Below are 19,406 nucleotides of genomic sequence, written 5' to 3'. Positions count from 1 at the left end.
CCTCAGGGCATGAGACTCACATCCCCAATGAAAGACATTAGATAGTTGGATATTGAAATGTTACATTCACGTAAGTCAGCAGTGAAAATTAATTAAGAGTAGATAAATGCAATGTAGATAAAGGACAATAGCATATGGGAGTGAAAAAGACAGGAAGAAAAATATCTGCTGTATGATTTCATTTATATGAGGTTCAAAAACAAGCAAAGAAACTCTATAATACTCAAAGTCAGCCCATTGGGTGAGAGGTGAGGGAGGAGAGGAGGGGAGAGAATGGATACTCAGGAGCAGGGCTGTGGAGAACTGCCCACTGCATTTGGTGATCTGATTTGTAATCACATGGTCCCATTCCTGTGTAACCAATGTGCTCAATTGTGATGTAGTTAGTGTCCTTCACATAAGGCAAAATTAAATAGCCAAGTTTATTGTAGAAACCAAGCATACACAGGAGCATAGTTTTCTATGAAATGCAAATGTGCATTACTGGTATACAGTATAAGAAAATATTATAAAGTCAAACAATGGAGTATTAGAAGACTTTAACTAGCTGTAAATATGTACAAAAATATGAATGAATCCTACAAATACAATATTGACTGAAACAAGCCACTAATGAAGTATTTGAAATGTTTGATATTTTACCCTTTCTTCATCATTATCTATGTAGAGCAGGCTAGAGTTCTCAGAAGCACAGGCCATCAAACTCTCAGTCCATGTTTTTTGTTCAGGGCTGATGTAATAGCAGTTGTTGGAATATGTAAACCACTCCAGTGGACAATGACTACAGAATATGCTGAGGAAAGATTATGAATTATTACCCAACAACTTGAAGTTTAAAAATGAAAATTAGCTTACATAATTGCACAAGGATAAACATATAGGTATATAATATTTCTAAGCATCCACACAGGCTGGTACATATAATGCAAAACACACTCATACAAACACACAGAAGAGTCCTCCCCTCACCTCCTAATTTATGTGCTCATATAAAGCAAACACACACAAACAAAAGTATCCACTCTACACATGTCCAAAAGTCAATGAATGAAACCACTTCTTAAGAATAGTAAAATTACATATTTTTCATATTATAATAGTGGGAGTTTTGAGCTGATAGACAACAATGGGTTTGGAGAATTAAATCAATATTTCTTTTTTTTTAAAGATTTTATTTATTTATTTTTAGAGAGGGAAGGGAGGGAGAGAGAGAGAGAAACATCAATGTGCAGTTGCTGGGGGTTATGGCCTGCAACCCAGGCATGTACCCTGGCTGGGAATCGAACCTGGGACACTTTGGTTCCCAGCCCACGCTCCATCCACTGAGCTACGCCAGCCAGGGCTAATATTTCTTTATACAGTCACATAAGAAAAAACACTCTTCCACAATATTGTTTATGAACAATTGTAGCCCATTCTATAGTTCATGTTCCCCAAAAAGTCTATGATCATTTTTGCCTGGCCTAAGATAGAGACAAAAATATAAACTGTGCTAATACAAGAAGTTTGAAAATTATGTACCTTTCTGGATCTTTGTTATGGAGGAGGAATAGTTCTTCTTCAGTGTTGCAAGAGCTACAAAAATAAACTCATTCTTAAAATTAATCTAAACAAATCATAACAATTGGAAATATTATGATTTGTTTAGAATAATCTGCAATAAAGTTTATTTTGCCAAGACAAGTTAGTAAAGTAATAACCATTCAGCAGAAAATATATTAAAATTCTACAGAAAAAAAATTCACTACCTCTTAACATTATTTTGTTTAACCAATCTTAAAATGAATTTACATTTCTAAAGTCTTCCAGTCTCCAAAAACTCATGTTTGAAATATGATATCAGAATGTATGAATATATATAAAATACTCTCTACAATCATTATTAGTCATACATTTAGCAACTTCAAAATAACCATTCTACATTTAGTCTAAATGCATGATTTAAATGAGAGTTCTATAATATTATGAAGTATTTAGAGGTACTGGTGAATATTAAAGTGAAAAGTTCCATATAATCTTACAAAAATTTATTTACATTGATAACAACTTTTGTTATATATGTATATATACTTATAAATTACTTTCTAAAATCATTCTGATATTTATACCTGGAGAAATTCAGAATAACAATTTTATACTGAGTCTAAAGGTATACTTTAAGATGAGAGGTAATCCTATAATATTATGAAGTTTTTAGAGGCACTGGTGAACATAAAAATTATGAATTCTTCACTGAACACAATTTGAATGCAAAAGTGAAATTTAACCTACATATATGCATAGATATATACATATATCAGCATAATACTTATGCACACTGAAAGGCTAATACATATGAGACAAAAAGCAGTCATACACATCTGAGAGGAAGGTTATATTTCTCATCCCCAAGTATTTGTGCCCATATTAAGCAAGCACACATATGATCTCACTTATTACAATGAATCAATAAACCTAATCAACAAAACAAACAAGCAAACAAAACAGAGCCAGAGACATTGAAATAAAGAACAAACTGACTGTAACCTTGGAGAAGAGGTGGATAATGGGGAAAGGAAGAGGAAGGGAAACTTGTATAAAGGATCCACGGACGAAGACAACTGGACTATGATTGAGGGTGGGGAGTGGGCATGGGTGGGGTGAGGGAGGGTGGTAGGGGAAGTGGAGACAACTGTGCTGGAACAACAATAAAAATAAATAAATAAATAAATGCAAACGCAAATATATTCAGTTTCTAAGGCCTGGGACGACAATGAATTTAACCACTTCTTTTACAGTAGGAATGTTATTTGTTCATCTTTTAGAGCAGTAGGACACTTAAGCCAATTGGCCACAATTGGTATGGTGATTATCTTATTCATTTATTTTCTATCCTCACACAATGATATGCTTCTTGATTTTAAGGTGAAAGGAAGGGAAAGAAAGAGAGTAAACTGTGATGTGAGAGAGAAACATTGATGAGTTGCCTCCCACACATGCCCTAAAAGGGATCAAACACACAACCTAGCTATGAGCCTAGACCAGGAATCCAACCTGCTATATTTCAGGGCATCAAACAATGTTCAGATCAGCTGAGACACTAAGCCTGGGGTGGATATGGTAAGTTTAAATATACAATTGGCCATATTGTTGTATAAGAAAAAAACACTCCCCTATAATCATTAGCTATAAACATTTATTGCCATATATTATCATTTATATTTTCCCACCAAAAATATATTATATTTTTGCCTGACATAGAATAGAGAAAAATATAAACTGTACTAATAACAGAACTTTGAAAAATGTATCTTTTTCCATCCTTGCCACTGTGGACAAATTGCTCCTCTCCAGTTTTAGAACATCTACAAAACATTACATTGATTCTCAACATAAAAATTAGTGCTGATATAATTAAAACATCAGAGTTTTAGTTTCTTAGTTTGAAATTTGGTGTATTGTTCAGGAGCAGCAAAATCTGAAATAAAATTGATTTCACTGAAACAATTAATAGAATAGTAAAGATTTAGGGGAAGAATATTTCAAAGGACTGTTGAATCCCACTTCACCATTTCTTACAATATTGGTTTAAACAATCTCAAGAATTAATTTGTATTTCTCAGTAAGGCCTTTTAGATTTCTAAAGCATATATTTGAATAAAGAAATCAAAGTATGCAAATAGATGTATAAAGCTCTCTACAATCATTCTCTTGTTTGTGCTTGACAAGTTCAGAATAACATTCCATATTTAACTAAATGCTTACTTTAAAATGAGAGGTCTATTCCATAATATATTAAAATGTTTAGAGGCACAGAGATAGATTAAAGTGAGAAGTTCTCTTAATATTTTTCAAAAACATACTTACAGGAAATAAACACTATTATTCTCACTACAGTGTCCATCAAGACAAAGGAGATAACTCCCAGGATCCCAGAAATGAGCTTCTCTGGTGGGGATGGCAAATTTGCTACAAGAGAAAAATGGAGACATTGGTTGGACAGTTTTCAGAGAGAACCCAAATGAACAGGGAATCACATAAATAAACTTGAACCATCCCCAGACCAAGTCTTCCACTGCAGTCCTCCCTCACAGATGACAGCACTGCACTATCAGGAAATATAATCCTTCCTGAGTTGCTGGTCAGAGATGACACCTTACAACAATGTCTGAATAAAATCGGTTTTCTGATTTCATATTAAGACAGTTTTGTAACTTGAAGCTCTCATCTTCACAAGTGAAAAAATATGTCAGCTAATTCCCCACCCTTTCCCCCACACTTCTTCACACCAACTGCACATCCCAGAACAGTTCTACTGTGTGTCTGTTAAATGTGTCACCTGTGTGATGGTCCTTGTCATTCCCTTGAAGATCTTGAGAAGCATTTTGAAACTCCATTTCCACAGAGGGCATTTGCTCTTTGATTTACAAAGTGGAATTTTTCATGCCCTTGCCTTTCCTTTGCTGTCTCCTGGAGTCTTCAGCCAGATTCAGTTCTGATTCATTTTCTCGCTGGAGATACATCTCTGCAGCTGAGCAACATCAGGGATGGTGCCTGTGATGACAGTCCTTCAGTGTTAATATGTGATGTGAACACTCACAGGATCCCTGGGAGAGTCAGTGTGGGCAGAGTGTGAAAGAAGAAACAGTACTCACTTTGCATTTGACCAGTGTGAAGTCTTGTTCTAATTGACTTAGAGATTTAAATACGTTTCTGAGAAAATAATGGTTTTGAAAATGATATTCTACATTTGATATGATATTATTGGTTGAAGCAGTGAAAAGTAACAAGAATAAAGTAATTCAGAATAATATCTTAATAAAGTCAGATTCGACTGAAATATTTTAACAGAATAACAGTGAAAACTAGAATGCTGTATGAAAAAAAACAATGCACCAATTTTAATGAAAATTTCTAAATCCAATAATGTTTAAAGATTGAGTGTTCTAAAGTTGGGGGAATAGTAGTGTTTACATATATGGTAATTAATTGCAATAAATAATGTAATTTAGCCATTTAACAATTATTTAGGTTAAAGTACAGAAGAAGTGCTTTCAAATATTTTATTTTGAATAATTGTAGAGTTCTGAGATATCAGTTAAATTTTAATGGAATTTTTTATATGTTAAAAGTGTTACATGGCACACTAAATTTACCCAAAGCTCAATAAATAATAAAGGCAATAGAACATCAAAAGGATTTTTAACATACTTTGCACCAGTAACTTGTAAATTTAATGGTTAAAATATGAAAACACAAATAATGGTAAATAAATGTGTTGTAGATCATTTATGGAGGAACACTTTTGGGGCAAGTGTCCAGAAAAATCCCTCATCTGTCACGTTCTGTGAAGGTAGCTTTAGTGTGCAGTAAAATGTAATACATCAGAAAATGTAATGTAACAATTCAGTCATTGGATGCTGTGGTCAGTGAGATTTGTAATACAGTCTACCTTTGAAATTTACAATGTAAGTCCTTTAGTAATTAGTAATTTGTGTCTAGCACCCTACTCTGCTAATTAAAGTAGAAATGAAAATATGTGAGATACAATGCATGTAAAACACTTAATACTCAATCTGACATTTACAAGCTTTCCAAAGTAAATTTAATTGTTGTAACACAATTGCTATGTTACTCTTTTTACTTATATCAAAGAGTGTAACAATTCCTGCCATGGGAGTGTCTTATCAATGTGGTAGTTCTTGTTCCAATGTTTTGTTCCATTTCTAAAAGTCTTTTGATTTTTTATAATTAAGTTTCAATAACCATTTGACAAAAATTACTAAATCTTGATTTTTACTGCAAGTCAAACAGCTTTTATTTAACTGAAATGCATTTTTGAAGATATATTTGACCTTTGTGACTTGATGAATTAATTTTAAGAATTTATTTTTATGGTCTGGATTAAATATGAAGTAATACACATATATTATTATATCTGTTAATTACAAAATCCAAAGTTAATTGCTCCTTGTCAGGATGCTTACAGCTTTTCATTTAAGTTATGCTGATTTTCAAACTGAAAAATGCATGTGGTATGCTTGCTAATAATTTTGCACGGGTGAAAATTTTAATTTTATTTATATTTTACTCTTTACCCTAAACTATGCAGAAATGAACACCAATGTTTTCTTTCATTTTATTGTGAATTAATTGCACTTCATTGTAACATATCTAGCATTTGTAATTTCCCATTAAAAGAATCGGGTCAGTAGAGAGACAGGAGAGTAGAGACACATACCTCTGGGAGTTAATTGGTGCCAGGATTGTGAACCAAGGGTTGCCAGTTGAATTCCCAGTCAGGGCACATGCCTGATCCCCAGTAGGGTTGCATGAGAAGCAACCACATGTGGTTGTTTCTCTCTCTCTCTTTCTCCCTCCTTTCTCTCTCTCTAAAAATAAATAAAATTAAAAAAAATTAGACATTAACTTGCTTTCTTTAGTCATTTTCTGGTATCTCATCCCCACACTCCTCCAACCCATCTATTAATGTCTGCAACAGGCCAAGAATGCAACCTTATCTAATAGGATCTTTGTAAATGTAAATTAAGATAAGGACTTAATGCTATATGTGCCCCTTAAATAATGCATATGGCATTCTCTAAGAATAGGGACATTTGGACACAGAGACAGACACACAGGATGAGAACAATGAGATGACAGAGGCAGAGCCTGGAGTAAGATGTCTGTCAGCCAAGGGATGCCAAGGACTCAGGGCTCCACCCAATAGAAATGCATGGTCCAGAGTCTCCCCCAGATCTTCACAGAGAAGATAGTCCTATTGACCCCTTGTCTTAGAGGTTAACCTGCCAACTGAGACAGATTAAATATTGTTGGTGCAAGCCAGAAAACATTAAAATAGATGATGAGAAGACCCATGGGCAGGGACAATTGTGTAGGTATAGACTGTAGGGTGGGTGGAAAAGGCAGGGGAAGGAAACAGGAGAAATCGTGGGACAACTGCAATTGAAAAACAATAAAAAATAAAAATAATAAAGAATAAAATAGATCATGTTTGGAGGTATAAGTGTTTCATGAAAGCATTTTGAACAAAGTTAGAATAACTGGGAATGCCATCTAAGAGAAAACTGCAATATCATTGAGTTTCACTGGGAACATGATATTCATATGTATGAAGACATGGAGTTGGTGTAAAAACCAGCAACATTTGCCTCTAATCATTGCAGTGTACAAGTTATATGGTCGCAAATACATTCTCCGTTCTGTTCTCATAGCTTGTCACTTATTTCTCTTTTTGTTATTTACACTGAACATCTGTGAGGGCAGAGCATTTCAAACAGACTCTGCAATCTCTGTGACGCTGCTGTCAGAGTCACTTTATGTCAGAGAAGCAGTTGTTGAGATAAATGGGGCTTTAACCATATACACAAAAGTCATCATTTCCCCAAGATCATCCAAAGAAGTATGACAAGTTCTTTTTTGGAAATATTGTTGTTGATGCACTAATTTCCTATTCAGACTTATTCTCCAGATCATTGCGCTTGGTGATTCCCCTCAAAAGTTTAATGACTTCTATTTGTTCCCTCTATTGACAAGAGGTACTTTATATTTGAGAAATTATTCCTATCATTATATGATGACTCTATATATTTGTACATTGATTGTGTTAAATACAAGGACACATACCTGGCAGTATTGAAATGATATGAAGACCAATGTGGCTCTGCAGTGCATGAGGATATGTCATACTCTGACCTCTGGGATTTCCAGAACCCCCACAGGGGTCATCACTGCTGGGGCACTACTCCCATCTGCACCTGTTTCTATGGGTGTTATTGTAGATTACATATTTTTCAGTGAATCTACATTTCTTCTCTCTGACCACTATGAGAAGGGTATACTTTGCAGAAAATTAACAAAGTGGCCATGTGACTGGTTTGGTTAACATAATGTTTGTGAAAGTAACAGTTTGAGTTCAGAGCACAGGCATTAAGTACCACATTTCTGCTAGTTCTGTCCAGACTGGCTAATCCCTGCTCTGAGGAGGTCACTAGTCAGGTAGCCCATTGTTCAGAGAATAAAAGATATAAAAAAGATCTGAACTGAGTCTGTGGTCTGGAGCTAAGCCCATACATGCTCAGCCTATATCACCTGAAAGCCAACCAAACCACACATGGGTAACTGAGAAATATAGAGTAAAATTAATGTTTGTTTCCAAATGCCAATACAACTGAGTTGTTTGTAACAACAATGTCAGGTATTAGATACAACTCAATACACATATCACATGAAATTAATTTTTATTAGTCACATATTATATATATGTATGAACATAATGAATAAATACAGAGACCATAAACAAGATACATTTAAACAGATGAATGTATAGGAATTAATTCACTTTGCACATGATAAACAAATATAGGGTCTCTCCCATTTGTAATTGAATTATATTGAAAATACTACATAATGAAGTCAAATTAATAAATTTCTTCCCACATTCTGTCAATAACCAATGTTTAATTCACATGGACATGTTATCTTTTTAAATTTTATATTCTTATTTTTTAAATTGTATCTTTTCTATCAGTGTAGGATCCTAAGCATAGTAATTAATAATGACAAAAGGGAAAAGCAAAGAATTTAATAAAACAAGGTGCCTTCAAAAATAACTACAATCTAGTAGAGGAAAAAAACAGATATATAAGAGATATCAAAGGACACTAATTATTGCCCAATGAAACTAGCAGTCTCTACCGAAAAACCACTACAATCATTGATAATGATGCACTAAATAGATTCAGAAGATATTTGTGTTGGTTCTGTTGTCCAAGCAAGTAGAATATAGTCACATGGCTATACAAACTTTTGGGTTATTACATAGTAACAGTGAGTGCCAATTAGATATTTAGTTCTCTCTGCTCCATCCCTATACCTATTACCCTTTCTGAGATAATGGCACCAGGTCCTACAACCTCTTCTCCAGTCAGCTCACTTGATGTTTTGTCAGTGAAGGGCACTGGGAGAAAGGACTCCTCTTCCTGGTTTCATGCTGTTTTCTCTCCTGTGGCTCCAGTGCTGTGGCTGACATCTGCATGCATGCAGGAAGTTCTGGTGGTGTTCACCCTGCAGCAAGTTTCTGGGACTAGTCACTGCCATACTTCCCTCTTCTCTAGCCTGGGCCTGCTGACACTTTGTCAGAGAGGTCGTCCTACTTTCCAGTCACACTGTGAGATCCATCCTCACCCACACCAGCCTGCAGACTGAGAGCTGCTCTCTCCTGGAGCCCCCAGTGAACATGTCTGCCATAGACTTTTCTGTACTGACATGAGTCTGAAACCCATCCCTGAGGAGATAGCCTTGGGTCATATATGATTCTTCCTTTCAGTAATCTTTTTGGATTAACCCTTTGGTACAATTTGTAATTTTCTTCTTCCCCTCTCTGCAGGCTATCACCCCCAAAATGCTTAATAATTATTTGAATCATCCCTGGTTTCTCTCTCCTGACTCAATTGCCTTACACACCTTTTTATCCTGATATGTGCAGTCCTCATTTTCAACATTCAAAGGCTGGGGAAAATTATATTGAAGATGTGTCTACAATTACTCATGTAAATTTAGAGTTAGAAGTAGCAGTGCTTGATGTTACAATTCATAATTCATTCAAATTAATAATTTATACTTCACATATTTTAATTAATAATATGATCTTAAAATGTTTAAATGCACCTGGATATATATTTTTAAAGGTTAACATAAATATAGATATCAAAACAATTCTATAATACCAAGGATGAAGCATCAGATAAATTTTGAACTTTAAGTGACTACCATGTGTCAGTACAGACTCACTCTCAGTAACAAATGTCCCACTCTGCTGAGAGATGCTGATAATGGGGATGTTCATGCAAGGAACATGGGAAATGTCAGTTCCTTCCTTTTATTTATGTAGTGAAAACAAAGCTGGTCACAAAATAATTCTTAAAACTTAGTTTTACAAAAATAGTTGTAGCATTCTTACAGAAACTAGAAATGTGCTTTTTAGGGATGGTAAGAGTAACATTATACCAAATTTAGGTGAGCTAATGTGACTGGTGCTTACAAATATATGTTCTGTTTTCTACACAGGACTCAGAATAGAAGTTGTGTGTGTCATAATTCCAATATACACAATTCTTGTCCAACTCGGAAGTTTTGGCAAATCTGAAATGCAGAGATCATAAATCATTAATCTATAATATATAACTTAATATTAAATAAACAAATATTTACAGGAATATTTACACAGGAAATCTGAATCTTCCTTAAATTTTTTCTTAAAAGACACTTAAATATTTCTTCACATACTGGTTTACCCATTGCCTTTTGTTTCTAAGATTCATTCCTGATTAGAAAGCATGAGGGAATAAATAATATACAGGCATTCTAAAGAAACTTACAGTTCAGAAGAGAGAGTTGTGCCAATTGTCCACACCCAAGAATTAGTAGTATTTCTCTGGGACAGTACAGTCCATGGATGTATTTCAAAAATGTTCAAAAAATTCTATGAGAAAACAAATTTTATGAGTAATTAGGTAAAATTAATTTGTATTTGTAAAAACAATCAAAGTGGCTCACAGATAGAGGGGGAGGTGACAGCGAAGTAAACTGCACAGCCCACCAACATCTGATGACACTAGTGAATAAGCAATCAACCACATCCTGCACTCCAGGAATTCTTGGTCACCCCACCCAGCTGGCCCAGCATATCCAACACCCAAAGATCACACTGCCTTGTGTGAAAAAATTAAGGACCCTGAATCCACGTGGAACACCTCAAGTTTCACCTGATTTGAGGCAACAGCTGCAGCAGAACCAACAATATTCTAAATAACTGGCTGAAGAAACACGTAAGTCCACGAAACAGTTCATATCTCCTCCTACCACCCTCAGTGAACAGCATGAAAGGAAAATACAGGTTAATTCTTAGTGGCTGAATTCAGAGTATCACTGACCAATTCACCTCCAAAGGTGAGCAGCTGAGAAAGAGAAAGAGTGTTTTGCATCAGTGGGGAGCCTGTGCCAGAGAATCAGGTGGAATACCCGAGGAGAGCTCAAAGAAAGGAATCTTCTGTTCTGGCAAAGCCAAACTCACCCTCAAGCTCAAGTGCAGGATGGGGGAATTCCAGAGGATGACCTCCAGCTTATTCATAAAAAGAGATTTCTCTTAAGCAACTGTAAGCTGATATTATGGATATTAATAAACTTTTCAAATATCTGGGAATGATAATTCATGAAAAAAAGGTGTGGTCACACTAGAAGCCAAAGTTGGAAATGCAGGGGTGCATGTGCAAGAAGCCAACCAGCAACCATCAAGTGTGGCAGAATATCAGAAAGAAAACCCTGCATGTATGTTAGATGCACAAGACTTTTAAGAAAACTACAAATCTACAACTGTGCTACCATAGGAGGATAAACAAAAGTCTAAACCTTTATATTTTATTTTATTTAATTTTTAAAGATTCAACCTATTTAATTTTAGAGAGAGAGGAATAGAGGGAGAAAGAAAGGGAAACATCTATGGGTTGCCTCTCCTATGCTGGATCCCTGATCAATCCTGCAGCAACACAGACATGTGCCCTGACTAGAAATTCAACCAGTGACATTTCCCTTAACACAACAATGTTCAACCCACTGAGCCACACCAGTCAGGACAACCTTTATGTTTTAAATGACATATTATAATTCTTTTGCCTCTGACTTTTATTTGTGCACTGAGAATTTGAATGCAGGTTTTGTTCATATTGAACAATGAGAATGATTTTGGACACTAATAAATTGGCAATAGAAAAATGCAACAATGCTATTTTCAGAGAACTTATTTTGAAAGCAACTTTTGAAGAAATTGTTTTTTTCTTTACTGCTCACATTCAATATTGTTTTGGACCTGCATATAGCTTCAGAGGTGACTATCCCAATGGATCAGGGGACCATCAGACACCATGCATATTTATTAGAATATTGTTGACTATATTCTCCATGTTTTTGCTTTGCATTTCTGTGACTGATTTTATAACTGGCAATTTACAAAAGAACTTTTTCATAAAGTTTCAAAGTGCACAAGCTTTTATGCTACTCTTAATTTTCATACATAGGTAACCATTTTTTACCATTCTTCATTAAAAAAAAATAGATGTATGCCAAAGAGCTCTCTTCCTTTTTAAAATCAATGTTATTGTTTGTTTTGTTTCTCACTTTATTTTTATTGATGAAAGAGAGAGAGCAAGGAATCAGGTAGTCTGTCTACTTAGTGTTGCATTCCTTGGGAGCTTCTTGTATGTGCATGATGGGACATCAACCAGACCCTGCCTGTATTCCAATGATATTCTAACCAGTGGACCTACCAGGACTGGACCTGTATCATTATTTGTTTCAATGATCTAATCAGAATGAAGAAAGAGAATTATATAGGTTATAGTTTATATTTTATACTGTTCTTATATAGCAGTTTGAAAAAAAAGCAATGTTGTATATGGCAAGCTATGAGACTTCAAATGGAATCAAATAAAATATTAAGTAACTAAATTATATATTTGCAACCTAAATAAAGATGATTTTAAAAATGATAAACCAAATAGAGTTATTTTTCTAGGTTAGAGTGATACAATTTATAATATACTTTTATATATATTGGACACATTAAGAAAATGTATTAGCGTGATTAGGTGAAGGGACAAACATAACAATTTCATCCTTCTGAAATGTGATCAAAGAGTAAAAATAACATGGGCATTTTTTACTAGAAAAAGCAGCCAGAGATTCCAGTGAAAACAGAGCAACTTTGTAGTCTTCATATCTAAGACTGCTCCCATGTCTCCCCCATTCCCCATCTCAGTTCATACATAAGAAGTGTAATTCTTACTGTTTGGGGAATGCTGAAACATCACTGGTGTTGCCACAGGGAAAGTCTGATTACCTCTGGAAGTGGTGGTGAAACTGCCCACTCCTTTTTCAGGCCAAAGGGCTGAATTCACTAGGTTAAAAGTGAAGATGACCACCCTTTTTCTGGTCTGTGTCATCACAGTGCCAGCTACAAACAGGAAGATACTGAATGTGAGAACACAGTATAAGAGATGGTATTAACTCTCTACACCTACTTGGTTGGTGGGAAAAGTATTAGCACTGTGCACAAGAAATAGTATTAGCACTGTGCACAACAAAGATAATCCGGTAAAAAAAAATAAGCCAAATTTGATTTGAAAACTGATTTTAAAATTACGAGTACTCCTTCACAAACATGCACACACAGAAATACATCAAGTAGCAGAGGGTGGAGCCATACTGACTGAGGTATTTGGATAAATTTTTAAAAATCATTGGTTGTCAGGTAAGCTATGCAGGCCCAAGGGGAATCTCAGTAATTGAGCCTAAAAATAAAATAATAACAAGAATTTTAAAAACTGAGTAAGCATACTTCAAAATAGATGACTCTACAGTAAAATTTTATAACTGAAGTTACAAAAATATTAATCTAATAAGCATGTAGGAGGATTCATGTTTATTAGACTATGTTATTGAAAATGTAGACTTACCAAAATTTTGAAACTATTCAAAGAAGCTAAAAAATATCTTCCATACTCAGGGGGATAAATCAGCCACACGATACAACTTTCACTGGGATAAGATGTTGGATTTTTATACGAGTATTTAATATTAGTTATTATGAATATATATTTATCTAAAATGTATTTTAAAAACTATGTTCAGATAACTCTATGGCAATATGATGGCAGTCACAGAACAATTAGTAAAATAAAAACTATGAATGAATCAAATAAAATTATCAGTTGAAAAATAATTATCTACATTATGATATTCAATACATTTACATAAATATTGAGATGTAGAAGAAAGAATTGATAAAATAAAGATGAAGTGACAGAAATGATATATCCTGAAGGTAGAGGAAAAGGGAGAGAAAAATTAACAGAGGCTTGGAGACCATTATAGAACTTTATCAGTAAAATTGACTGGTGTAATTAATTGCCTGTGAACAAAAGAAAGACAAAAGAAGACAGAAAAACAACTTTTGAGACACAATGAATGATTATCCTCTTAAATTTTATGTTAAAATATATAGACCCATGTATATAAAGTTGTTTATGTAGAAAAGATCATCTGCTATAAATTATGCCACATCAACTAGGTAATGATGCAGGAAAGTGGGAACTACACCTCTACCACACAGCATCACAAACACTGCATCAGAAAAATATAAATTCTCAAAGTATTATAGACCTAAAAGTAAAAGTCCATCAATAAAGAGAAAAGATAAACCATAAAAAGTAATGCAGTAGATTATCTTCATGAACTTTGACTAACTCGTGAAACATGTCCAAAATAATCACCAACATCCAAAACAAGATATTGGATTATGGTAATGTTGATAAGTCCTAATCATTAAAAAACTCCAATATGTGGAGAAAAATGTAATTAATAGTCAGGAAAGCCATTTGCATATCACAAATTCAAAAAAGTCATATCCAAAATATAACTACTTCTAAGAATGAAAATTACAGGTAACATACAGGAAAAATGGTCAAGAGTTCGTAAGTGGGCACTTCTCATTCTCACAGTACAGAAATTCATAATGAATGGTGCTCTGAGAGATGTGTTCAATTGATCAGTATGAGGAAAATACCCATCAGTGTCATAATGATGCTTTCATATAATGATTACAGCTGATGGCATTAAATGTTCTGGCAGTACTAAGCTTTGGATCAGGAAACCGTTGGATATAACGTATGCTTATACAACAAACTAGAAATCGAGATAATTTAAATACCCATATATTTCTGACCCTGCAAATTCAATCTCATGCAAAATGGGAATACCTTTTACTGATACACATATATCATTAGAACAATTATATTTATAAATTAATATTACATTATTATAAAAATAACATGGCATACCAATTATATATTATATGTGTTATTGTGTATAAATTATTCTAAATATACGTTATTTGGAAAAACAGACATACACAAGGATTTTTATTAAATAATTATTCTTAACAACCACACACTAAAAATATCTCTATTTTGAGTAGAACAGATTAAAGAATGCCTGGTATATACAATAGAGCAGTGAAAATAAACAAACTCCAGGTACATTCAATAATGTGGATTAATTGAAACAATATTATGAGGGAGTTAATGGAGACATGTAAAATGCATAATGAATGACTCCCATTTTGTAAAGTTCAAAATTAGGCAAAGATAATTTGTCTAATTTAGACAAAGATAATCTGTGAAATCTCAGAACAGTGCTTATGTGAGAAGAGAGGAGAAATCATGAGAGTGCACAGGAGCTCATTAGCAACACCTATTTCATAACCAATTTCAGTTGCCAACATGCACAATCATATCTATAGTCTCCATGATGCATGGTACAATGAAGTAGCAAAGTTTAGGAAAAAAGCATTTATAGAAGCCTGATTGTGTATGAAAATCAATAACTGAAAATTATCAAATGCACATTAATGCTATAAAACATAAATAAAATATAAATTCAAACAATGAAATACTAACAGTTTTTAAAGTAAATTATAGATATATACAAAAATATGAAGGAAGTTTATAGAATATAAAATAAAATACTCATTTAGGTAAAATGTTGGAAACATTAAAAATGTTACCATTTCTTCCTCATTATCTATATAGAGCAGGTTAGAGTTCTTAGAAGCACAGGCCATCAGACTCTCATTCCATGTTTTTCCTTCAGTGCTGATGTAATAGCAGTTGTTGGAATATGTAAGCCATTCTGGTGGACATCGACCACAATGATATGCTAAAGGAAGATTATGTATTGTTATCCAAGAACAATATGAATTGTAAAATGAAAATTAATTTCAGTGTTTGCACAGGCATAGACAAATTAGTGCACAGTATATGCATATGCCCTCACAACTGGCATATATAAAGCATAATACACTCATACACACTCACACACTCTCATAGAGAAGGGTCAGCCCCTCATTCCCTAGTTTATGTGCCCATATTAAGCAAACACACAAAACAAAAATACCCACTTTCTATATGTCCTGAATGTCAATGAAAGAAACCGCATTTTTAGAACCACATATTATCTTTCAGTCAATTGGAAACAATGAGTATGATAAATTTAAATGAATATTTCTTCATGTTTTTGCATAAGAAATGCACTTTCTACACTCATTTTATATACATTTATTGCCCAGTATTATAATTTATGTTCCTTTGACCTCCCCCCAAAAACCTATAAATTTTGACTGTTAGAGACAAGGTAAAAGCTGTATTGATACCGGAACATAGAAAATAATTAGGTACCTTTCCGGTTCCCTGTTTTGTTCCCTGTCTCCTTCTCTTCTGTAACTGTCTGGCTCCCTGTTAAAATAATTTATAATTTATATTATATACAAGAAAGAAGAGTTATTTTGAACCAGTAGTATGTTAGCTAGAAAAAGTAGTAATCATTATAAAAAATTAATGTTGATCTACATAAATCATAATACTTTTGTTCCTTACTGTGAAATATGCTACAATTGTCTAAGATTAAAATAATCTGGAATAAATTTGATTTTACCAAGAAAAATCAATGAAGCTATGACAATTTGGGGAAAAATATTTCAAAACCCTTGAGAAGGAAACTTCACCATCTCTTACAGTTATGGTCTAATCAATAAGAAGAATTTATTTGTATTTCTCAATAAAGTGTACTAAAGAATGATTTGAATTATAACTGATATGTGGTGTATATATATATTTATTTGTAAATTACTTTCTAAAAAGTTCTGATATCTATACCTTGGACAAATTTTTTTCAGAGTAACAATTTTGCTCTTAGTCTATAGGCATACTTTAAAACAAGTCTTTATTCTACAATATTATGAAGTACTTAGATGCTCTGATGAATATAAAAATAATGAATTTTTAACTGAACACAATTTGAATTATAAAACAAAAACTTACATATATGCATAGGTATATGCATACATCAGCACAATATCTGTGCACACTTACAGGCTGATACATATAAAACAAAAAGCATTCATATACGCATCATGGAGAAAGGTCATCTCTCATCCCCTATTGTTTGTGGCCATATTATTTATTAAAAAATAAATATATCCATTGTCTCATGCCTAGGACGTCAATGAATGTAACCACTTCTTATGTAGCATAGTAATGTTATTTGTTCATCTTTTAGAGCTGTAGGATATATAAGCTAATTTGTCTCAATGGGTGATTTTATTTTATTCATTTATTTTTTATTCTCACAAGAAGATATGCTTATTGATTGTAAGGAGAGAGGAAGGGAAAGGAAGAGAGAAAGAAACAGTGATGTGAGAAAGAAGTATTAATGAGTTGCCTCCTGTACATGTCCTGAGCAGGGATCAAACACGCAACCTGGGATGAACCTTGACCAGGGATCAAACCTGCAATCTTTTGGTGTGAGGGATGACATTCAAATCAGCTGAGCCACTGAGGCAGACATGGATATGGTAATTTTAAATATATACTACTTCATATTGCATGAGAAAAAATCACTCTTATAATCATTTATGAACTTTTATTGCTATATTTCATCATTTATATTCTCCCTCATAAGTATATTTTATTTGTGTCTTCCCTAAAACAGATAAAATATAAATGGTACTAAAAACAGAGCTTTCAAAATCATAATATATCTTTTTCCATCCTTGCTGCTGTGGACAAATTGTGCCTCCCCAGTTGTACAGTACCTAGAAAATGTTACAGTGATTCTCAAAATAAAAGTTAATACTGATAGAATTAAAACACCATAATTTTGGTTTCTTAGTTTGAAATTTGGAGTATTGTTTAGGAGCAGAGAAATCTGAAATAAAATTGATTTCACCAAAGCAAGTAATACAAAAGTAAAGATTTAGGGGAAGAATATCTCAAAAGACTTTGGATCACATGTTACCATTTCTAAAACTAGTGGATTAAACAATCCCAAGAATTATTTTGTATTTATCAATAATGTCCTTAGATTCCTAATGCATATATTTGAGTAATGAAATAAAAATATACAAATGGATATGAAAAGGTCTTTACAATCATTCTATTTATGCACTTGAATAACTCAGAATGACATTCCACATTTCTCTAAATGTTTACTTTAAAGTGAAAGCTCTATTCCATAATAAATCAAACTATTTAGAGGCACTGAGATTCATTAAAGTGGGAACTTCTTTTAAAATATTCAAAAGATTACTTACAGAGAATCATTCTTACTAAAGTGTACATCAAGACAAAGCAGATGACTCCCAGGATCCCAGCAATGAGCTTCTCTGGTGGGGATGGTGAATCTGCAGCGAGAGAAAAACAAATGGGAACATTAGCTGGACAGTTTTCGGAGAGAACCCAAATGAACAGGGAATCACATAAATAAACTTGGACCATCCCCAGACCAAGTCTTCCACTGCAGTCTGCCCCTCACAATATGCCACTGCCTTGTCAGGAAACATAATCCTCCCTGAGTTACCAGTCAAAGACTGAACCTTACAACGATGTCTGAATAAATCAGTCCTCAGATTTCATATTAAGACACTGTTTTGCAACTTTAAGCTCTGGTCTTCACAAATGAACAAATGTCAGCTAATTCCCCACCCTTTCCCCCACACTTCTTCCCGCCAACTGCACATCCCAGAACAGTTCTATTGTGTGCCTGTTAATTGTGTCACCTGTGCGATGGTTCTTGTCATTCCACTGAGGATCTTGAGAAGCATTTGGAAACTCCATTTCTGCAGAGGACATTTGCTGTTTGGTTTGTAAAAGGGAGCTTTTCATGCCTTTGCCTTTCCTTTGCTGTCTCCTGGAGTCCTCAGCCAGATTCAGTTCTGAGTCGTTTTCTCCCTGGAGATCCATCTCTGCAGCTGAGTAATGTCAGGGATGGTGCCTGTGATGACAGTCCTTCAGTGTTAATACGTGATGTGAGCACTGACAGGATCCCCAGGAGAGTCAGTGTGGGTGGAGGGTGAGGGAAGAAACAGTACTCACTTTGCATTGGGCCAATGTGAAGTCTTCTTCTCACTGACTTAGAGATTTAAATGTTTCCCATACAATAATTGGATAATTCTATGATTTTCTATGTTTGACATGATATTATTGGTTGAAGCAGTGAAAAGTAATAAGTTAGCAAAGAATAAAGTAGTTCAAAATATCTTTATAAAATCAAATTCCACTGAAACATTTTAACACTATGCTGTTTAAAAAAATGCACCAATTTTAATGACAATTTCTAAATCCAATAATGTTTAAGACTGAGTGTTCTAAAGTTGGAGGAATGGTACTGTTAGCACATATGGTAATTAACTGCAATATATTAATGTAATTTAGTCACAATTATTAGGTCAAAGCACAGAAGAGGTGTTATCAAATATTTTATTTTGAATAATTGTAGAGTTCTGAGAGATGAGTTAA

General features: G+C 33.9%; 1 protein-coding gene across 1 annotated transcript; it reads right to left on the bottom strand.

Annotated features, from left to right (window-relative positions):
- Nucleotides 1–10,022: 10,022 nt before the first annotated feature.
- Nucleotides 10,023–18,851, bottom strand: LOC123820369 (NKG2-A/NKG2-B type II integral membrane protein-like). The gene is made up of 6 exons (XM_045841059.1): nt 18,668–18,851; nt 18,203–18,292; nt 16,290–16,346; nt 15,620–15,771; nt 10,380–10,483; nt 10,023–10,143 (listed from the first exon to the last, which is right to left on the bottom strand). The coding sequence occupies exons 1-6, from the start codon at nt 18,849–18,851 to the stop codon at nt 10,023–10,025; spliced, it is 708 nt and encodes a 235-aa protein (XP_045697015.1).
- Between the last annotated feature and the right edge of the window lie 555 nt (nt 18,852–19,406).

Source organism: Phyllostomus hastatus, unplaced genomic scaffold (genome assembly GCF_019186645.2).
Source record: "Phyllostomus hastatus isolate PE091 unplaced genomic scaffold, TTU_PhHast_1.1 phas_contig_347, whole genome shotgun sequence".
NCBI classification, from domain to species: domain Eukaryota; kingdom Metazoa; phylum Chordata; class Mammalia; order Chiroptera; family Phyllostomidae; genus Phyllostomus; species Phyllostomus hastatus.
Note: the sequence above shows the minus strand (reverse complement) of the source record. Positions and strands in the feature narration are given on the sequence as shown.

Excerpts from the sequence above, each read along its gene's own strand:
- LOC123820369 (XM_045841059.1), bottom strand. The coding sequence starts at position 18,851 with ATGGATCTCCAGGGAGAAAACGACTCAGAACTGAATCTGGCTGAGGAC. Across the intron at positions 18,293-18,667 it reads TGACAAGAACCATCGCACAG|ATTCACCATCCCCACCAGAG; the intron begins GTGACACAATTA and ends CTCTCGCTGCAG. Across the intron at positions 10,484-15,619 it reads TAGATAATGAGGAAGAAATG|AATTTTTTGAACATTTTTGA; the intron begins GTAACATTTTTA and ends GTTTTCTCATAG.